This window comes from Procambarus clarkii, chromosome 74 (assembly GCF_040958095.1).
Source record: "Procambarus clarkii isolate CNS0578487 chromosome 74, FALCON_Pclarkii_2.0, whole genome shotgun sequence".
Lineage (NCBI taxonomy): Eukaryota > Metazoa > Arthropoda > Malacostraca > Decapoda > Cambaridae > Procambarus > Procambarus clarkii.
This window is the reverse complement of record NC_091223.1, coordinates 16,728,373-16,752,085: the sequence shown is the minus strand read 5'-3', so window position 1 is coordinate 16,752,085 and position 23,713 is coordinate 16,728,373. Positions and strand designations below refer to the sequence as shown.

The window sequence follows — 23,713 nt, the reverse complement described above, 5'->3', positions numbered from 1 at the left end:
TTGTGTTACTAGATGGAATTACCGTCCGTCTGTCCTCTTACGTTAAGGCTTGTTAGAGGTGAAGTCTATAAGGGGAGCCAGCCAGCGTGTTGCTGGAGGATCAAGGTAGTGTTTGACACTGTGATGATACTGTGGAGGCCAGGGGCCAGATTCACGAAGCAGTTACGCAAGTACTTACGAACCTGTACATCTTTCCTCAATCTTTGGCGGCTTTGTTTACAATTATTAAACAGTTAATGAGCTCGGAAGCACCAGGAGGCTGTTTATAATAATAACAACAGTTGATTGGTAAGTTTCATGCTTGTCAACTGTTTAATAAATGTAAACAAACCCATCAAAGATTGAGGAAAGATGTACACGTTCGTAAATACTTGCGTAACTGCTTCGTGAATCTGGCCCCTGGCCCGTGAACTGCTGAGAAAGGTCGACTCGCTGGCGGGAGAACCTTAAAAGAAAGGTTCAGGGAAGGAACTTGAGTACTCAGCTAGTTGTACTCACCTAGTTGGGTTTGCGGGGGGGTTGAGCTCTGGCTCTTTGGTCCCGCCTCTCAACTGTCAATCAACTGGGGTTGATTGTGAGGCCGTAACAGTGCCTCAGTATGGGAATAGACACGGAAGGACAGTACGAAAACTGACATAGCAAACAAGGCAAAGACCCATCCCAAACTGCCCTTCAACCACATCAACAGGAAAAGAACAGTGAAGAAACAGGTGATGAAACTAAGAAAAGGGGAGGACATACTCACAGAGAATGACAAGGAGGTATATGAGGAACTAAGAGATTTCAAGAGGTCTTCACAATAGAGCAAGGAAAAGTGCCTGAACTGAGAGATGATGATGTTTTAGATTCAGCTACTCTGAACAAAAAGTTGCAAGTAGCACGGGCTATAGTGAGCCCGTAGTGAACTTGCCTAGCACAGGAGCGGGGCTGTAACTTGATTGAAAGAACTGAGAGATATGGCAGTAAACAAAGCAGCATTGGAAGAATTTAAGATTACCGGATATGAGAGTTAGGCAGTTATCTATCTGCTGAATTAAACCATACGGAATCTCACCATGTATATTAAATGAAGGAGCAGAAGCACTATGCGTACCACTTTATATGGTGAATAATAGGTCACTAGAACCGGGAGACCTACCAGAAAGTTAGAAGACAGCTAATGTAATCCCAATATACAAAATGGGTAACAGACAGGAGGACTTAGAAATACAAGCTAGTGTCTCTAACTTGCGTACCATGCAAGGTGATGGAAAAGACTTATAACACGTCTGGAGAGATGGGACTTTTGTAACACACCATTAACATGGGTTTAGTGATGGTAAATACGATAGTTTTTACAAGTTTATTAGAAATCTACACCCACACTACATAGTGGAGAGTGTCTACACCCACACCACATAGTGGAGAGTGTCTACACCCACACCACATAGTGGAGAGTGTCTACACCCACACCACATAGTGGAGAGTGTCTACACCCACACCACATAGTGGAGAGTGTCTACACCCACACTACATAGTGGAGAGTGTCTACACCCACACCACATAGTGGAGAGTGTCTACACCCACACCACATAGCGGAGAGTGTCTACACCCACACCACATAGTGGAGAGTGTCTACACCCACACCACATAGCGGAGAGTGTCTACACCCACACTACATAGTGGAGAGTGTCTACACCCACACCACATAGCGGAGAGTGTCTACACCCACACCACATAGCGGAGAGTGTCTACACCCACACCACATAGTGGAGAGTGTCTACACCCACACCACATAGCGGAGAGTGTCTACACCCACACCACATAGTGGAGAGTGTCTACACCCACACCACATAGTGGAGAGTGTCTACACCCACACCACATAGCGGAGAGTGTCTACACCCACACTACATAGTGGAGAGTGTCTACACCCACACTACATAGTGGAGAGTGTCTACACCCACACCACATAGTGGAGAGTGTCTACACCCACACCACATAGTGGAGAGTGTCTACACCCACACCACATAGTGGAGAGTGTCTACACCCACACCACATAGTGGAGAGTGTCTACACCCACACTACATAGTGGAGAGTGTCTACACCCACACCACATAGCGGAGAGTGTCTACACCCACACCACATAGTGGAGAGTGTCTACACCCACACCACATAGTGGAGAGTGTCTACACCCACACCACATAGTGGAGAGTGTCTACACCCACACCACATAGTGGAGAGTGTCTACACCCACACCACATAGCGGAGAGTGTCTACACCCACACCACATAGTGGAGAGTGTCTACACCCACACTACATAGTGGAGAGTGTCTACACCCACACTACATAGCGGAGAGTGTCTACACCCACACTACATAGTGGAGAGTGTCTACACCCACACTACATAGTGGAGAGTGTCTACACCCACACCACATAGCGGAGAGTGTCTACACCCACACCACATAGCGGAGAGTGTCTACACCCACACCACATAGCGGAGAGTGTCTACACCCACACTCCCAGGTGTAAGGACTACCTTGAGTACGCTACTCGGTCATCTTTATTTTATTATAGAGAGTAAACTCCTGGAACTGGACCAGAGAGCAGGAAGGTGATCGCAGGCGCACCAAATTGAGCGTAAACCTGAAATTGATTCGCACCCTTCCCTTTCCGACCCGCTACGGTCACTCGCCTCTCACATCCCTTCCCTCCCCCCCCTCCCCCCTCCCATTCGCAGCCCCATCTATCTATACCCCTTATTCGACCCCCCCCCTCCCATCTACGCCTCCCATTCGTTTTTTTATTTATTTATCTCCTCACTCGGATCTCCCCTCATTTGTACTTCTCCTTTTGGTTTTCTATGACTTCATTTTTTCCCGCCTTCTAGAATGTTCGAGCGCAGACTGTCCCTATCCACGCCTAGCCCTCCTTTCCGCCCCCCCCTTTCTCTCCCTCCTTTCCGCCCCCCCCCCCCCCTTCCTTCCTTTCCGACCCCCCCCCTTTCTCTCCCTCCTTCCCTCAAAAAAAAAATGCAATAAATATTAGATAACAGAAAAGCACCTTGTCAGCCATCTGGTAATTTAGGCCTGAGGTGTGTTATTGTGTGTATACTTACCTACTTGTGCCTACAGGATCGAGCTTTAGCTCTTGGACCCCGCTTTTCTAGCCGTTGGTTGTCTAATGCCATGACTCCTGGCCTGTTTCTCTATCATACCTGCTTTTGAAGTTATGAATGGAGTTAGCCTCTACAACCTGCTCCTTTAGGTCATTCCATTTACTCACTTCCCTCACGCTAAAAGAAAACTTTCTAACATCTCTATGACACATCTGAGTCTCAAGCTTTCATCCGTGACCCTTTGTTCTATTGTTATTTATGGTAAACATTTCCTCTGTTTACACCTTGTCAATCCCTCTAAGTATTTTATACGTCTGTATCATGTCCCCCCCCTCTCCCGCCTTTCTAATATCGTCAGGATTAGTTCCTTCAGTCTGTCTTCGTTCCTCATCCCTCGCAGCTCTGGGACGAGTCTCGTTGCAAACTTCTACACCTTTTCGAGCTTCCTGATGTGTATTTTAATGTGGGGCTCCAGGATGGGGCGGCGTACTCTAAGACTGGCCTCACATAGGCGGTATACAGTGATCTAAAAGCCTCCTTAATAAAGTTTCTGAAGGATGTTCAGACTTTTGCCAGAGTAGAGTATGCGGCTGACGTTATTCTATTTATATGAGCCTCTGGAGTTAGGTTTGGTGTTATGTCCACTCCCAGGTCTTTTTCTCTAGACGTTATAGGGAGGTAGTTTCCCTTCATCGTATATTGGCCTTTTGGTCTCCTAGCGCCTGTCCTCATTTACATCACCATGCACTTACTAGTGTTGAACTCCAGTAGCCATTTTTCGGACCATCTCTGCAACCTGTTAAAGTCATCCTGGATAATCTTACAATCCTCATCTGTCTCAACCTTCCTCGTTAGTTTTGCATCATCAGCAAACATTGACATTAAAGACTCCACTCCTGCATTCAAGTCATTTATATAAGTGAGGAATAGTATGGGACCCAGGAGTGATCCTTGAGGCACCCCGCTTGTTACTCTACGCCAGTCCGGCTCCTCGCCCCTCGCTGTCACTCTGATACCTGTCTGTCAGGTAACTCTTTATCCATAATAGTGCGTTTCTGTCTACTCCCGCCTGCCTCTCAATTTTGTATAGTAGCCTTCTGCGTGGTACTGTATCAAAGGCTTTTTGGCAGTCCAGAAATATGCAATCTGCCCATCGTTATCTGTCTTGCCTTATTTTCGTTACCTTGTAAAACTTCACGAGGTTCGTCAGGCATGGTTACCCTTCTCTGAAGCCATGTTGTTGTTTACTTACAAACCTACTTCTTTCTGGGTGTGCTCCTAATCTTAACCTTATAAGTCTTTCAAGTACTCTGCAAGGGATACTTGTGAGTGACACTGGTCTGTAGTTAAGTGCCTCTTCTTTATCTCCTGTCTTGTAGATTGGCACCACATTTGCCCTCTTCCAGCAGTTGGGCAATACCCCCGTAGTAAAAGACTAATTATAGATTAGTGCCAGAGGTATGCTGAGGGCCTGTGCTACTTCTTTTACCATCCATGGTGATATTCTATATGGTCCAGTAGCATTCTATATGGTCCAGTAGCATTCTATATGGCCCAGTAGCATTCTATATGGCCCAGTAGCATTCTATATGGCCCAGTAGCATTCTATATGGCCCAGTAGCATTCTATATGGCCCAGTAGCATTCTATATGGCCCAGTAGCTTTAGTTACATCCAGTGATGGTAGCTGTATTCTTATTTCCTCCGCTGTTACCTCAGTATTCAGTAGTTTCCCATCACGGCCAGCTTCCTCATCTAGCTCCGGGAGCTGCTCAGGCTCAGTAGTGAACACTTCATGGAAGCTGGTATTGAGCTCCTCGCAAATTTCTTTATCATTTTCTGTACACTAGCCTTCCCCTTTTTCGTAACCTGGTCACTTGGTCATTCACTGTCATTTTTCCTTCTTATGGTTATGTAGGAGATGCGGTTGGCTCTTTGCTTTAGAGGCAATATTATGTTCATAGTTTCTTTATGCCAGTCTTCTTATGTTTATGTAGTCATTCCTGCTCCTGTTGCATCTATTTCGGTTTATCTCTGTCCTTTGTCCTCTGTATTTCCTCCACTCCCTCCTGCTTTTTGCTTTAGCTTCCTGTCTATTGAACCACGGGTTATTATATGCCCTCCTACAGCTTCCTGGCACTGTCTATTGAACCACGGGTTATTATATGCCTTCCTACTGCTTCCTGGCACTGTCTATTGAACCACGGGTTATTATATGCCCTCCTACAGCTTCCTGGCACTGTCTATTGAACCACGGGTTATTATATGCCCTCCTACTGCTTCCTGGCACTGTCTATTGAACCACGGGTTATTATATGCCCTCCTACTGCTTCCTGGCACTGTCTATTGAACCACGGGTTATTATATGCCCTCCTACTGCTTCCTGGCACTGTCTATTGAACCCCAGGTTATTATATGCCCTCCTACTGCTTCCTGGCACTGTCTATTGAACCACGGGTTATTATATGCCCTCCTAATGCTTCCTGGCACTGTCTATTGAACCACGGGTTATTATATGCCCCCCTACGGCTTCCTGGCACTGTCTATTGAACCACGGGTTATTATATGCCCTCCTACAGCTTCCTGGCACTGTCTATTGAACCACGGGTTATTATATGCCCTCCTACTGCTTCCTGGCACTGTCTATTGAACCACGGGTTATTATATGCCCTCCTACTGCTTCCTGGCACTGTCTATTGAACCCCAGGTTATTATATGCCCTCCTACTGCTTCCTGGCACTGTCTATTGAACCACGGGTTATTATATGCCCTCCTACGGCTTCCTGGCACTGTCTATTGAACCACGGGTTATTATATGTCCTCCTACGGCTTCCTGGCACTGTCTATTGAACCACGGGTTATTATATGCCCTCCTACAGCTTCCTGGCACTGTCTATTGAACCACGGGTTATTATATGCCCTCCTAGGGCTTCCTGGCACTGTCTATTGAACCACGGGTTATTATATGCCCTCCTACGGCTTCCTGGCACTGTCTATTGAACCACGGGTTATTATATGCCCTCCTACGGCTTCCTGGCACTGTCTATTGAACCACGGGTTATTATATGCCCTCCTACGGCTTCCTAGCACTGTCTATTGAACCACGGGTTATTATATGCCCTCCTACGGCTTCCTGGCACTGTCTATTGAACCACGGGTTATTATATGCCCTCCTACAGCTTCCTGGCACTGTCTATTGAACCACGGGTTATTATATGCCCCCCTACAGCTTCCTGGCACTGTCTATTGAACCACGGGTTATTATATGCCCTCCTACTGCTTCCTGGCACTGTCTATTGAACCACGGGTAATTATATGCCCTCCTACAGCTTCCTGGCACTGTCTATTGAACCACGGGTTATTATATGCCCTCCTACTGCTTCCTGGCACTGTCTATTGAACCACGGGTTATTATATGCCCTCCTACTTGTTACCCTTAATAGTGGTATGAATCTCTCTTCTGCCTCTTTGCACCTCAGTTTGACTTGGTCCATCATATCCTGGACCGTCTACCCTCTAAGGTCCTCCTGCCATTGTACACTTCCCAGGTAGTGGTAAGACACTCGCCTGGCGTTCCGCGAGCGCTATGTCATGGGTTCGTATCCTGGCCGGGGAGGATTTACTGGGCGCAATTCCTTAACTGTAGCCTGTGTTTAACTCAACAGTAAAATGTGTACTTGGTTGTAACAAGGATTCTTCGCGGCAGGGGATCGTATTCCAGGGACCTGCCCGAAACGCTACGCGTACTAGTGGCTCTACAACCATGTAACAACTCTTGTATATATCTAAGGAAATGTATATGTTTACCTCTCAGAATGTTTGGTAATGTGTTTATTTGTGATGTGTGTCTATGTATGTATTAACACGATGTACTGAACGGGGTGAGAATAGCTTGAGCTACCTCATCCCTTTGTGGGTATTTTACCTCAATAAACTTATTTCAATTTCAATTTCAATTGTATATATCTCAAAAAAAAAAAAAAAAAATGTAGTCTCCTGTTGTATAGTCTGCTCTCCCTTCCCTGACTCCTTGTCTTGGTGCCCAACCACTTGGGCTGGACGGTAGATAGACGGTAGAGCGTCATACAGGTCGGCGTTCAATTCCCCCTCTCTCCCCCGACTGTCCACAAGGGGTTGGGCACCATTCCTTGTCCCCGTCTCATTCCAAATCCTTATGTTGACCCGTTCCAAGTGCTGTATGGTAGTAATGGCTTGGTGCTCTTCCCTGATAATGCCCTCTCTCTTGTACTCACCTAGTTGTACTCAGCTAGTTGTGCTTGCGGGGTTGAGCTCTGGCTCTTTGGTCCCGCCTCTCAACTGTCAATCAACAGGTGTACAGGTTCCTGAGCCTACTGGGCTCTATCATATCTACACTTGAAGCAGTGTATGGAGTCAGCCTCCACCACATCACTGCCTAGTGCATTCCATTTGTCAACCACTCTGACACTAAAAAAGTTCTTTCTAATATATGTGTGTGTGTGTGTGTGTGTGTGTGTGTGTGTGTGTGCGTGCGTGCGTGCGTGTGTGTGCGTGCGTGCATGCGTGTGTGTGTGTGTGTGTGTGTGTGTGTGTGTGTGTGTGTGTGTGTGTGTGTGTGCGTGTGTGTGTGTGCGTGCGTGTGTGTGTATGCGTGCGTGTGTGTGTGTGTGTGTGTGCGTGCGTGCGTGCGTGTGTGTGCGTGCGTGCGTGCGTGTGGAATATTAAAGAACAGCCACGCCTCCTGGCTCGGCTTCCTTCTCTACTGTGTGTGAGCGTGGGGGGAGGGGGGTGGGAGGGGGTCGTAGGTGAGACTGGGGGTTAAAGGGAGGAGAGGAGAAGGTAGGGGGGGGGGGGACCGGGAATGAAGGGAGGAGGAGGAGGAGGAGGAGAATATAGGTAAGAGGGAGGAGGAGGAGGTAGGGAGGAAGAGAGGTAAGGAGAATTTAGGGAGGGGAGTGGGGGTGTAAGGCGGAACAGAGGGAGGAGAAGGTGTAAAGATAGGAGGGGGAAGAAGAGGTTCGTCTTTAGGGCCTGTTCTCCTGTGCACTAAGATTTGAGAGGAGAGAGGGGGGGGAGGAGGGGAAGATCTTGTGGAAAGGAAGGGAGCTTGGGAAGGGAAAGGGAGGAAGAAGGGTTATCTTGAGGTTATCTTGAGATGATTTCGGGGCTTTTCAGTGTCCCCGCGGCCCGGTCCTCGACCAGGCCTCCACCCCCAGGAAGCAGCCCGTGACAGCCGACTAACACCCAGGTACCTATTTTACTGCTAGCTAACAGGGGCATAGGGTGAAAGAAACTCTGCCCATTGTTTCTCGCCGGCGCCTGGGATCGAACCCAGGACCACAGGATCACAAGTCCAGCGTGCTGTCCGCTCGGCCGACCGGCAGTTTAGGGTGTTGAAAGTCTTGTGGGGAGAATAGGAAGGTATGTATATATAGGAAGGTATATTTCATATATGTGAACGGTCTTCACATATATTGAAATATATGTGAAGACCCTAACAAACACTCTCGGCTCCCTGGCAAATGCGAGCAACCTTAGCGTAGCTACCAAACACACACAACACATACATTCCGTCAGCAGGACGGACAGCCCAACCGCTACAGTTTTTCCTTTCAGTGTATCTCTCCATCTTTGCTTCCCCCCCCCCCTCTTCCCCAACACAGTGTGGCTGGGAGTGGGAGGGGGGGGGGGAGGTGTGGCAAGAGAAAGGTTGGAGGTGTGGAGTTTGGTGAGGGAGGAGAGTAGTGTGGTGTAGGGTGTGGAAGGGTGAGGGAGGGGTGATGGAGGAGTGGGGAGGGGGGGGGGGAAGAGGGTTCAGGAAGGTGTGGGTGGGAAGGGAGAGGGATACATGGCCACAATGTCATGATGTGACACTGGTGGTGTGACACTGGTGGTGTGACACTGGTGGTGTGACACTGGTGGTGTGACACTGGTGGTGTGACACTGGTAGTGTGACACTGGTAGTGTGACACTGGTGGTGTGACACTGGTGGTGTGACACTGGTGGTGTGACACTGGTGGTGTGACACTGGTGGTGTGACACTGGTGGTGTGACACTGGTGGTGTGACACTGGTAGTGTGACACTGGTAGTGTGACACTGGTAGTGTGACACTGGTGGTGTGACACTGGTGGTGTGACACTGGTGGTGTGACACTGGTGGTGTGACACTGGTGGTGTGACACTGGTAGTGTGACACTGGTAGTGTGACACTGGTGGTGTGACACTGGTGGTGTGACACTGGTGGTGTGACACTGGTGGTGTGACACTGGTGGTGTGACACTGGTGGTGTGACACTGGTGGTGTGACACTGGTAGTGTGACACTGGTAGTGTGACACTGGTAGTGTGACACTGGTGGTGTGACACTGGTAGTGTGACACTGGTGGTGTGACACTGGTGGTGTGACACTGGTAGTGTGACACTGGTGGTGTGACACTGGTAGTGTGACACTGGTAGTGTGACACTGGTAGTGTGACACTGGTAGTGTGACACTGGTAGTGTGACACTGGTAGTGTGACACTGGTGGTGTGACACTGGTGGTGTGACACTGGTGGTGTGACACTGGTAGTGTGACACTGGTAGTGTGACACTGGTAGTGTGACACTGGTAGTGTGACACTGGTGGTGTGACACTGGTAGTGTGACACTGGTGGTGTGACACTGGTGGTGTGACACTGGTGGTGTGACACTGGTGGTGTGACACTGGTAGTGTGACACTGGTAGTGTGACACTGGTAGTGTGACACTGGTGGTGTGACACTGGTGGTGTGACACTGGTGGTGTGACACTGGTGGTGTGACACTGGTGGTGTGACACTGGTGGTGTGACACTGGTGGTGTGACACTGGTAGTGTGACACTGGTAGTGTGACACTGGTAGTGTGACACTGGTGGTGTGACACTAAAGCATGATTGCTGTTGTATATGCGGCTGGTGTCACATGCTAATTCACCCGTCCGTGTAAATGATGCCTACATCATGTGTACTGTCAGAGAGAAGGAGAGAGAGAGAGAGAGAGAGAGAGAGAGAGAGAGAGAGAGAGAGAGAGAGAGAGAGAGAGAGAGAGAGAGAGAGAGAGAGAGAGAGTGAGTGAGTTCGCTCTCTGGCTCACTCTCGCCATATTCGCTCAACAGGTTACATAGGGGAGGCTTGGTCGAGGACCGGGCCGCGGGGTCGCTAAGCCCCGAAAACACCTCAAGGCAGGAGAGATCAGGTCAAGTGAGCATATAAAGGCTCTGGCACACAGTTGGCGACGGGCTCATCCTGTTCCTTATATGATTGTTACCTCTAAGTTGTTAATATATAAAGACTATATTCCTATAGATGCATATAATACGTTCATGAAATAAATGGGTCTCTACGAGTAGGTTTCAACTGAGCTGAGATAGGATAACAGCTCTTGCTTGCAGTTTCACCAGGTTCCTTATATAATAGTGCCTTTACCAATAGCCCCCTATGTGATAGCACATTTCAAAGTGCATTTTCATCAATTAAATGAGTTTCCATTAACAGGTTTCAGATGAGCAGAGGTGGGATAACAGCTCTTGCTTGCAGTTTCACCAGTCAAATCATATGTGATTTGGCCAATAGATGGAGACTGCTACTGGCTTTTATAGTGGTGTCTGGAGAGGTTTAAAAGTCAGAGCTGGGGGGCAGTTTACTGCCATCTGCTGCCACCCTTTTGTGTGCACCTGGATGGTCCTGTGTTAGAGCCCCCGCCTGCTTCACTGTGTGTATAATGACCATAACGATGATGATTAAGGAGGTGATGATGATGATGATGATGATAATGATGGATGTGTCTGGTAGGACGAGAAAAATGAGGAAGTATTGGTAGCGGAAGAGTAGGCGCGGCGGTACACCTTACCTGCTCTTGTGTTCCATCCTCTTTACACACGCACACACGCGAGCACACGCGCGTGCGCACACACACACACACACACACACACACACACACACACACACACACACACACACACACACACACACACACCAAGCGGAACACTGAGAACGGACACCAATGCAATAATTGACAAAGTAGAATCTACCATATAACACTAACCAACGATACGAAACTGTTGAGTCAGAATAGAGAAGGATCGCAGAATACTTCAAGTGGACCTGAACATCCTAGATAGTTGCTCTGCGAAACGGCTGCTTGACATTAATCCAATTAAATGCAAGGTGATGAGATTGCCACGGGTATGATGCCAAAGATTTAGCAATAAAAACACACTGGGCATTAAGGGGGGCCAAGTTTTCGCCTCCCCCGTAGTCAATGATGGAAGGGTAAGTACTGTAGGCACACATTGACAAGATCACATCAGCGGCGTATGCCAAGCTGGCCGACACCCAGGATGCCTTCGGGAACCAGGATAAGCAATGGGGAAGATGAGTTGAAGGAGAGCTGTGAGGGGGGGGTGTTCGCTGCTCCCCTGCCTCCGCAAGCCTTCTCTTACGCTAGATTTTACTTACCGCACTCACTAAGATATGGTCGTAAGTGATATATGCAGATCTTTACAGTCGTGGCTGGCATCAGTAGGCGTACACGTGTATAAAGTGAGAGGTAACACTTAGTGGTCAAATTTTTATATACAAATCATATAGCATAATATTTCAATGATATGTGCACGGTTATGTAAGCCCATTGTAAGCCTTACATAGCCTTATAATTGGGAATAATTAAAAAGCCTTATAATTGGGAATAATTAAAAAGCCTTATAATTGGGAATAATTAAAAAGCCTTATAATTGGGAATAATTTAAAAGCCTTATAATTGGGATAATTAAAAAGCCTTATAATTGGGAATAATTAAAAAGCCTTATAATTAGGAATAATTAAAAAGCCGCCGTCTTTCTGTCCCCGTCGAGGCCACTAGAGAGATATAGTGGCCATCCCTCAAGTAAATATATACACAGGCGAGGCCTCACGGTAGCTGAGTGGATATCGCTCGGGGGTCATAGTCCTAAAGGCTCCGGTTCGATTCCCGGCCGAGGCGGAAACAAATGGGCAGAGTTTCTTTCTCCCTGAGGCTTCTGTTCACCTAGCAGTAAATAGGTACCTGGGAATTAGACAGCTGCTACGGGCTGCTTCCTGAGGATGTGTATGTGTGTGTTAGAGATATATGTAGTAGATATAACTGAGTAAAAACAGATTGGTTAGAAAGGCGGGGTCCAAGAGCTAATAGCTCGATTCTGCAGACACAAATAGTAAATTCAGGCTCCCTGTCCCGACAACGAAAATTATTATAATTGTTGTAACAAATATCAATATACCTTGAGAGCCTCTTCAACTTGGAAGACTCTCAAGGGCTGACTTGAGTCACACTTGAAGAACTTGAGAGCCAATACCAATAGCCAAGGGCCAATACTTACTTACTCTTCACTTAGTCTGAACACACCAGGATGGACAACCTGCCAGGATGGTGGTTGTGATGAGTGCCAGGATGGTGGTTGTGATGAGTGCCAGGATGGTGGTTGTGATGAGTGCCAGGATGGTGGTTGTGACGAGTGCCAGGATGGTGGTTGTGATGAGTGCCAGGATGGTGGTTGTGATGAGTGCCAGGATGGTGGTTGTGATGAGTGCCAGGATGGTGGTTGTGATGAGTGCCAGGATGGTGGTTGTGGTGAGTGCCAGGATGGTGGTTGTGATGAGTGCCAGGATGGTGGTTGTGATGAGTGCCAGGATGGTGGTTGTGATGAGTGCCAGGGATGGTGGTTGTGGTGAGTGCCAGGATGGTGGTTGTGATGAGTGCCAGGATGGTGGTTGTGGTGAGTGCCAGGATGGTGGTTGTGATGAGTGCCAGGATGGTGGTTGTGATGAGTGCCAGGGATGGTGGTTGTGATGAGTGCCAGGATGGTGGTTGTGATGAGTGCCAAGATGGACTCCCACAACACGTCCTGAACAGTGTTACCAAGCTCACCATTTCCCAGACTCCATGTTTCAAACACTATGAACAATAACGTTTTGTGTGTATCTGTGAATGAAACTCGTTATAAACACGACTCACAACTGATGGTGTTCAAACAGTCCTCGAACAGTGCCTCGCTGACGACTTCTGTCGGACTCGTAACGCTGTAAAGGCCTCAAACACAATTGTCAACAGAACCTAAATAACTTATATCTAACACGCACAGAACTCTAATATCAAATAATATTAATTTATATACAAGTAAAAGCTATTTTTAATACACAATACGTTGAATTAGATGAACGGGTCTTTAGTGCTGTGGGGGGAAGGTGGGTTGGTTGCCGCTTTAACGAGTCTAGCCAGAGGACGGGGTTGAAATAGGAGCTGCCTCACAAGGGCCAATAGACCCCTCTGCACCTTCTTCTTATCTTGAGGTTATCTTGAGATGATTTCGGGGCTTTAGTGTCCCCGCGGCCCGGTCTTCGACCTGGCCTCCACCCCTAGGAAGCAGCCCGTGACAGCTGACTAACACCCAGGCACTATTTTACTGCTAGGTAACAGGGGCATAGGGTGAAAGAAACTCTGCCCATTGTTTCTCGCCGGCGCCTGGGATTGAACCCAGGACCACAGGATCACAAATCCAGCGTGCTGTCCGCTCGGCCGACCGGCTCCCTAAATATCTTCCTGTATTATTATTCCTAAATTCTCTAATTTGCATGTAAATAAAATATTATTATTATTATTATTATTATTATTATTATTATTATTATTATTATTATTATTATTATTATTATTGTGGTTGTTGTTGTAGGCACTGGTGGGCTAGGCGACCCCTGCGAGGATCGTTGTGGCCGGGGGACCCACACCACCTGCGACAACAAGACGAGGCTATGCAAGTGTGACAAGGACCATCCCGTCGAAATTGACCACCAATACTGCGCCAAGCGTAAGTGTGTCCCTCATCTTCCCTACCGTTGTCTCCCTCCCTCTTCTCTCTCCTAGCTCCTCTACCCACCCCCTTCCTCTCATTCTTATCCCCATTTGTTTCGCATGTTTCTGGCCACACAGCAAGTCACAGCAACGTGGTTGAAATGACAAAGGATGAAGAACACTGGTGGATGAGGGCCAGAGGTGGATAAGGGAGAGAGAGAGAGAGAGAGAGAGAGAGAGAGAGAGAGAGAGAGAGAGAGAGAGAGAGAGAGAGAGAGAGAGAGAGAGAGAGAGAGAGAGACGGGTGAGACACATACACATTAACCCACATGGGGTTAAATAGTTGTGGAAAGTGGCGCGGGTTTGGGTTTGTTCTGGAGCTTTGTCTAGTGTCAGTAGACAGTGATCTAGTGTCACTAGATAAAGTGATACTAGAGCTAGTGTCACTGGTTTTTCCCAGATGTGTGTGTGGTGTGTGTGTGTGTGTGTGTGTGTGTGTGTGTGTGTGTGTGTGTGTGTGTGTGTGTGTGTGTGTGTGTGTGTGTGTGTGTGTGTGTGTGTCTTCCTGTGTCTTTTATTTGCTTTTACTCTGATACTTTGCTTATTAAACTGCCATGATTTTTGTTGCAATGCTCTTGTTAATTTTTTTCCGTTCTTGTATCGTTCCTGTTTTTGTTGTTGCATAACAGTTCACATAGTGAACCTGTACATGTTATTGTTGCAATGTTTTTGTGTTCAAATTACTTGTTCTTGCCGTATTGCTGCTGCTATTATAACCCTAGTTGTAGTAGGCCTACTAGCATCTGCTAATTTTCTTGCACGGCGCCTGTTCATGTATACAAAATATGCAATGTGTCTTCTTTATCATTTTGTCGTAAATAATTACGTAAATCCTGGTCCAGATCGTGACGTCTTCTCTCGATATAAGTATTGTGTGTGTGGAGCGTTCGGTGACTTGCGTCCTAATGATAGTTGTTATAGAGTCAGCTACTCGGAACAAGTTCCAAGTAGCACGGGCTATGGTGAGCCCGTAGTGGACTTACCTGGCACAGGAGCGGGGCAAGTAGCACGGGCTATGGTGAGCCCGTAGTGGACTTACCTGGCACAGGAGCGGGGCAAGTAGCACGGGCTATGGTGAGCCCGTAGTGGACTTACCTGGCACAGGAGCGGGGCAAGTAGCACGGGCTATGGTGAGCCCGTAGTGGACTTACCTGGCACAGGAGCGGGGCAAGTAGCACGGACTATCGTGAGCCCGTAGTGGACTTACCTGGCACAGGAGCGGGGCAAGTAGCACGGGCTATGGTGAGCCCGTAGTGGACTTACCTGGCACAGGAGCGGGGCAAGTAGCACGGGCTATGGTGAACCCGTAGTGGACTTACCTGGCACAGGAGCGGGGCAAGTAGCACGGGCTATGGTGAGCCCGTAGTGGACTTACCTGGCACAGGAGCGGGGCAAGTAGCACGGGCTATGGTGAGCCCGTAGTGGACTTACCTGGCACAGGAGCGGGGCAAGTAGCACGGGCTATGGTGAGCCCGTAGTGGACTTACCTGGCACAGGAGCGGGGCAAGTAGCACGGGCTATGGTGAGCCCGTAGTCGACTTATCTGGCACAGGAGCGGGGCAAGTAGCACGGGCTATGGTGAGCCCGTAGTGGACTTACCTGGCACAGGAGCGGGGCAAGTAGCACGGGCTATGGTGAACCCGTAGTGGACTTACCTGGCACAGGAGCGGGGCAAGTAGCACGGGCTATGGTGAGCCCGTAGTGGACTTACCTGGCACAGGAGCGGGGAAAGTAGCACGGGCTATGGTGAGCCCGTAGTGGACTTACCTGGCACAGGAGCGGGGCAAGTAGCACGGGCTATGGTGAGCCCGTAGTGGACTTACCTGGCACAGGAGCGGGGCAAGTAGCACGGGCTATGGTGAGCCCGTAGTGGACTTACCTGGCACAGGAGCGGGGCAAGTAGCACGGGCTATGGTGAGCCCGTAGTGGACTTACCTGGCACAGGAGCGGGGCAAGTAGCACGGGCTATGGTGAGCCCGTAGTGGACTTACCTGGCACAGGAGCGGGGCAAGTAGCACGGGCTATGGTGAGCCCGTAGTGGACTTACCTGGCACAGGAGCGGGGCAAGTAGCACGGGCTATGGTGAGCCCGTAGTGGACTTACCTGGCACAGGAGCGGGGCAAGTAGCACGGGCTATGGTGAGCCCGTAGTCGACTTACCTGGCACAGGAGCGGGGCAAGTAGCACGGGCTATGGTGAGCCCGTAGTGGACTTACCTGGCACAGGAGCGGGGCAAGTAGCACGGGCTATGGTGAACCCGTAGTGGACTTACCTGGCACAGGAGCGGGGCAAGTAGCACGGGCTATGGTGAGCCCGTAGCGGACTTACCTGGCACAGGAGCGGGGCAAGTAGCACGGGCTCTGGTGAGCCCGTAGCGGACTTACCTGGCACAGGAGCGGGGCAAGTAGCACGGGCTATGGTGAGCCCGTAGTGGACTTACCTGGCACAGGAGCGGGGCAAGTAGCACGGGCTATGGTGAGCCCGTAGTGGACTTACCTGGCACAGGAGCGGGGCAAGTAGCACGGGCTATGGTGAGCCCGTAGTGGACTTACCTGGCACAGGAGCAGGGCAAGTAGCACGGGCTATGGTGAGCCCGTAGTGGACTTACCTGGCACAGGAGCGGGGCAAGTAGCACGGGCTATGGTGAGCCCGTAGTGGACTTACCTGGCACAGGAGCAGGGCAAGTAGCACGGGCTATGGTGAGCCCGTAGTGGACTTACCTGGCACAGGAGCGGGGCAAGTAGCACGGGCTATGGTGAGCCCGTAGTGGACTTACCTGGCACAGGAGCAGGGCAAGTAGCACGGGCTATGGTGAGCCCGTAGTGGACTTACCTGGCACAGGAGCGGGGCAAGTAGCACGGGCTATGGTGAGCCCGTAGTGGACTTACCTGGCACAGGAGCAGGGCAAGTAGCACGGGCTATGGTGAGCCCGTAGTGGACTTACCTGGCGCAGGAGCAGGGCAAGTAGCACGGGCTATGGTGAGCCCGTAGTGGACTTACCTGGCACAGGAGCGGGGCAAGTAGCACGGGCTATGGTGAGCCCGTAGTGGACTTACCTGGCACAGGAGCGGGGCAAGTAGCACGGGCTATGGTGAGCCCGTAGTGGACTTACCTGGCACAGGAGCGGGGCAAGTAGCACGGGCTATGGTGAGCCCGTAGTGGACTTACCTGGCACAGGAGCGGGGCAAGTAGCACGGGCTATGGTGAACCCGTAGTGGACTTACCTGGCACAGGAGCGCTGCTGTGTGGTCCTAATGAGCACTGGGCCGATTGATTGATTGATTGATGGAGATTAAGCCACTCAAGAGGCGGCACGGGGATGAATAACCCGTAAGAGCGCTGGGCTTCCGCTGCCCGGTTTAAGTCGGCGCGGTTTCCTGCGCAAGCAGACAGGCAGGTGCCCGCATTTCATTAGTCAGCTGTTTTCATCCCAATACACAAACTTCCCCGCTTGTACTGTAACAAACAGGACCATATTCATAAGTTATATTTTGCTTGAATTCAAGTTTGTACTTCTGGCAAAGTTAGAGTGACAAGTGATAAAATTATACCTTGAAAAAAACAAATTTTATGCTGGATATGTGATTGGGTTCAAACAGCATGATATCATTGGTGTGTGAAGATGAGGCCAAGATGGTGGTTGTGATGAGTGCCAGGATGGTGGTTGTGGTGAGTGCCAGGATGGTGGTTGTGATGAGTGCCAGGATGGTGGTTGTGATGAGTGCCAGGATGGTGGTTGTGATGAGTGCCAGGATGGTGGTTGTGATGAGTGCCAGGATGGTGGTTGTGATGAGTGCCAGGATGGTGGTTGTGATGAGTGCCAGGATGGTGGTTGTGGTGAGTGCCAGGATGGTGGTTGTATCGAGTGCCAAGATGGTGGTTGTGATGAGTGCCAGGATGGTGGTTGTGATGAGTGCCAGGATGGTGGTTGTGATGAGTGCCAGGGATGGTGGTTGTGATGAGTGCCAGGATGGTGGTTGTGATGAGTGCCAGGATGGTGGTTGTGATGAGTGCCAGGATGGTGGTTGTGATGAGTGCCAGGATGGTGGTTGTGATGAGTGCCAGGGATGGTGGTTGTGATGAGTGCCAGGATGGTGGTTGTGATGAGTGCCAGGATGGTGGTTGTGGTGAGTGCCAGGATGGTGGTTGTGATGAGTGCCAGGATGGTGGTTGTGGTGAGTGCCAGGATGGACTCCCACAACACGTCTTCAACATGTCCTCTATTCACAGAATTAGACAGAAACCTTCACGTACAGTAATATTAAACAACAGGTACACGAATAGAAAAGTCAACGCACACAGCAAAACATACCTGGTTGATACCTGGTTGATGGGGTTCTGGGAGTTCTTCTACTCCCCAAGCCCGGCCCGAGGCCAGGCTCGACTTGTGAGAGTTTGGTCCACCAGGCTGTTGCTTGGAGCGGCCCGCAGGCCCACATACCCACCACAGCCCGGTTGGTCCGGCACTCCTTGGAGGGATTTAAAATTTACATATTTAAAAATAACTTTAATTTAAATAACATATTTAAAAGAATTGTATAACAGAACAACACTCGTCCCATAAAACTCTAATACAAATCCACCATGAACTCACAATATAAAACAGAAGAAAGAATAATCAGAAATATTATTTCAAACCAAGTGAAACCGACAACCTGGAACCATTAAGACTGGAATTGATTATTTACTCACAAAAGGACAAAAAGGACTGTTGTTTTATAACTTAAGAACAGCCCCACTGAACAGCACAACCGCCTCTAACAAGCAAACGTGGTATACTAATTTGCATGTCCCAATCTATTGTCACCGATCTATTTATATTGGTATGTCCACCACAAAGCTTTCGAGAAGACCGACCTGCCATTTACAAGCTGGTGCCCCCTAGAAACGCTCCGTAAACTGTACATAACACAACACTCACTAGGAACATGTTAGTAAATAATACAATAATCCTGTCATCCGCCACTGACCAGGGAAGACTGCAAATCCTGGAAGCTATACTTATAAGAGAGGAAAAAAGACCCACCGTTATATAGAGCATAACGACTTGGCTACCTTACGGGAGACATCTCCCGTCACGCAGGGTGCAGTCGCACCTCCACAGATCTCCAGTATCATCTATTGATACTGGAAATGGCTCAAAAGGGCCACCACTTATGGGCTATTCATGCCCAAGCCACCTTTTGGGGGGCTTAATCTTCTCTCTTGGCTACCTTGCCGACACTCAGACCTAGAGCTCGCCCACACATCTCTGGATAATGACGACATCTTTTACGAGGTCTTCCCTTCCACCGAGAGTATCAGAGTTTTACACAGTGCCTTATAACCAATGTTTCACTGGTCCTTTCCCCTCATTCGTAAACAGGGGGTTTGGCGGGTGCATGGAATGGACTTTGGGTCATTGTTTGGAGGACGGGCTGCTTTGTTTAGAGAACAGGTTGGTTTGGGAGTACCAAGTTTGCTGGTTCGAATCCTCATTATGGATCCTACTGATTTTTCCAGCCCGTCCTCTAAACAAAAGCCCAAAGTCCATTCCATGCACCCGCCAAACCCACAGCTTATGAATGTAAAACGGTTTACACACGACTCACAACTAATGACGTCCGAACACTTCTGGAACAAGTGCTTCACTGACGACTGGTGTTCGAACCACAACGCTGTAAATGCTTCACCCACGAACTACAAATACAAATAATCGCCAACAGACCCTAAACACCTAACCTAATCAATGGTTAGCATATGTACAATATGCTAATATATAATAATATTAATTTAAATTTGAGAAAATTCCACTTTTGAATGAACATAATGTTAAAATTGATGAATGCGTCTTTGGGGTCGACCGCTGGATGGAATGGACTTGGTCTGAAGACGGGGTTGGATTTTTCTCACTATACCAGGTGAGAAAACTACCAAAAAGAATTAAGCTAAGCAAGTTACAGTCTTGATAAGCTAGCTACAAAATGTATCAATATTTATCAGTACTATTGAGTGAACAGGGGCATCAGGGGTGAAAAAAAAACTCTGCCCATTTGTTTCCGCCTCCACCGGGGATCGAACCCGAAACCTCAAGACTACGAATCCGAAGCGCTGTCCACTCAGCTGTCAGGTCCAGTAGAATGTTGTTGTTGTTTAAGATTCAGCTACTGGGAACAAAAAGTTCCAAGTAGCACGGGCTATGGTGAGCCCGTAGTGGACTTACCTGGGACAGGAGCGGGGATGTAACTGCGTCAATGGAATCCCAGGTTGTATAACTCGTAGCATGTCGTGGTTCAGGGGGGTAAGGTGCACGACTTGGAGAATCCTGGTCCCTGGTTCGAGCCACCTCGTTACTTCAATGGATTCTCTCATTGATATCTCACGCTAGTGTTATTTCTTCGTGTAATTATACCATGTATTATAGCGTTGTTCAATCTATTATAACGCTATAACATCTTAACAATACCATCTGTTATAGCATCTTGCAGTCTATTATAATGCTATACATCTAACACAACCATCTATTATAATGCTATACAATCTAACACTATACCATCTATTATAACACTATATAATCTAACACTATACCCTCCATCTATTATAACACTTTACCATCTATTATAACACTATACCATCTATTATAACGCTATATAATCTAACAATATACCATCTATTATAACACTATACAATCTAACACTCTACTATCTATTATAACACTACGCCATCTATTATAACATTATACCACCCAACAAGAGCTCCGTATCTATTGATCATCTGATAACATCAACAAACTCCTAGATATTACAAACAGCTCGGCCAAGGTAATCTGCTCCCAATCGCACAACCCGTTCTCGCAAATTTAATAAGTCAATATTGACTTATTAGTTGCGTGCATAGATGACATACTAAACATAATTGTTTCCCTTGAAAAGCTTCATAGAAAACACCGACCTTACCTAACCTACTTAGTATGTTAAAATAAGCATCTTATAGCTTCGTAATTACAATTACGCAAGGCCTCGGGTTCGGAACCCATACAGAACGGAAACGTTTCTATTCACCTGATGCCACTATTCACCTAGAAGTAAAATTAGGTACTCGGAGTTAGGCAACTGATGTGGGAAAGGTCAGTGGTTGGCCTGTATGGGACCTTCATATAACCTATTGGCTTCCTGTATTTAATGTGAATAAATGTCTGGGAGTTTAAACCACCAGTAGATGCAGGCGACGAGTCACAATAACGTGGCTAAAGTATGTTGACCAGACCACACACTAGAAGGTGAAGGGACGACGACGTTTCGGTCCGTCCTGGACCATTCTCAAGTCGATTGTGAGTCGACGAAAGTCGACGAAACGTCGTCGTCCCTTCACCTTCTAGTGTGTGGTCTGGTCAACACCAGTAGATGTAGATGTTCCTTGTAGATGTCCGCACCCTTGTTCCTGAAAGTAATGTCGTGACATTAATAAGCTACGGTGGGTAGGCGGTTCCATGAGGCTATATACCCTACGGGTGAAAAAGTCTTTGCTGTTGTCTGTCCTACACTGTTGGTTGTTGTTTCAGATTTAGCTACTCAGAACGAAGTGTCCATGTAGCACGGGGTATGGTGAGCCCGTAATACACTGTTGGGTTTGAAGCCTCTTGTATACATTACACGTGGCCTCTCAGTGAGGTGCCGGGAGAGAGTGGTGGAGGTTGGCTAGGCTGTTAAGTGTGATATTTGTAAATGAACCCCAAGACGACATCGGTGTTTATCTCCAGTCCTTGTCATTGTGACCACAAGTAATCAAGCAACGAATTTAATAATAATAAAACTATTCGCACATCTTGTATCACAATATAATCGAATGTGGAAATATTTAAGAATTTATAATTTTTTTTTACTAATGTTCAAGAAATTTCTCATTTTTTTTTTACAAAAGATATACTGCATTACCGGAAATGTTAGCCAAAATACTGTACCCTAAGTTTACCACTAGTGTACTGTAGTCAGTGCATGTACTTCCTGAACTCATTATGTGACTGTAACCTTCCCATCACCGCCCTCTCAAGGGGCTGTTGTTGTTATTGTTTTAGATTCAGCAACTGGGAACAAAAAGATGCAAGTAGCACGGGCTATGGTGAGCCCGTGGTGGACTTACCTGGCACAGGAGCGGGGCTGTCACTCGCTGAAGGGGCGTTAGGGGCGCATAAGATGCAAGTTAAAACTGTATATGACTAGTTCAACATAAATGTAAATGCCACAGCTTGCGAAATACTGCAGTCCTGCTTCTGAACCTATTATGCGACTATGCATTTTCCGCCACCGCCCACGGAATGGGTACGGAGTCTCTTAATAAGCTAATTAAACTAAACTAAGCACCCAGTGTGCCTCAATAAATGACAGCATCACGAGCCGTATCATCGTATTCGCAGATGACAGAAAGTTCTCGGGGGAAAATGGGAAGCGAAAACGATATTGAGGCTTGCAAAAGGATGTACCTCAACTCCCCCAAATGGACAGAAGACCGGCAAATACACTTCAATACTGAACAGGGCAAGATCTTACGTGTAGGACTTAACAATGAACACGACAACTTAGCCCCCTCTCCTCCTCCAATGATATTTAGCTATGGTGGTCACAGTTTTTGGACAAATCAGGTTGGTCTTTATTCCATTTTGTAGCCTTTGGCCGAGGCTACGACTGACCCATTTTATTAGGCCGATGTATATCATAGATTTCGAGCGGCATGTAAACAACAAATTGCATTGTTTGCTTTGGGTGAGGTTGATGTGACTTGACCTGTACATGGGTTTTACTTCCCACATGTGCTGCATGCCAGTATATACCTTGTCTCGTTCATGTAAACAAGAGCAGTTTACATTAAACTCTTAAGACGGTAAATAGAATACAGTATAAGAGAAAAGTATAAAAATATCCATTAAAAATAATAAATGCAAAACATAATTTTATTTAAAATATAATTTGATTTAAAACATAATTTGATTTAAAACATAATTTTATTTAAAACATAATTCTATTTAAAACATAATTTTATTAAAAAAAATTATTTTGGTCTCATATTTGGTCCTTGATGAGGAAAACCATTATACTTTACAGCATCAAATCAAATCAAAATGTTTATTCAGGTAAAAATACATACATAAGATGAGTTACAAACATAATGTTGGATTGCTAGCAAGAGCTAGTACATACAATACCTAAAGCCACTAATACGCACAGTGTTTCGGGCAAGGTGTGGGGAAAAACACAGACTAAAACTTAATACTAATTGACATCCAAGCATAAATTGAGTTGAAAAAGAAAAAAAGGGGGGGAAAAACATGGCAGAAATCAGTAGTTATACACGATGGTCAACAAACAGTATTGTTGTTGAAAATAGCAAGACATGGGTTGACATTTAGGAGGTAAGGTAGGTTACATGGAGTTTATTAGGTAGTACTATTTCTCTTGAACTGGTTGAGAGAGGTACAGCCTTTGACATGATTGGGAAGGTCATTCCACATTCTGGGTCCCTTGATTTTCTAGTGCATTTCTAGTTTGTTTAAGGCACACTCTTAGCATATCAAATAGGTATTTGTTTCTGGTGTGGTGCTCATGGGTTCTGTTACAACCTTCTAGGAAGCTTTTAAGGTCAGGATTGGCATTGCAGTTCAGAGTTTTAAATATATAGAATACACATGAGAGGATGTGCAGTGACTTAATACCAAACATTATTCAAAGATTTAAGTAAGGGTACCAAGTACAAGAATGTAACAACTCTTGTATAT

At 47.5% G+C, this 23,713-nt stretch overlaps 1 protein-coding gene across 9 annotated transcripts in view; it reads left to right on the top strand.

Moving 5' to 3' along the window:
• LOC123767396 (uncharacterized) overlaps positions 1–23,713 on the top strand; it is a 168,412-nt gene that overhangs the window by 44,956 nt on the left and 99,743 nt on the right. For all 9 annotated transcript variants that reach the window (XR_006773968.2, XR_011224596.1, XR_006773967.2 and 6 more), the window contains exon 2: positions 13,788–13,922. Coding sequence is in view for 5 of the 9 variants with exons in the window: in XM_045757073.2 (XP_045613029.1) it covers positions 13,788–13,922 (135 nt within the window). In the remaining 4 variants the exon portion in view is untranslated. The remainder of the gene's footprint in view (positions 1–13,787; positions 13,923–23,713) is intronic.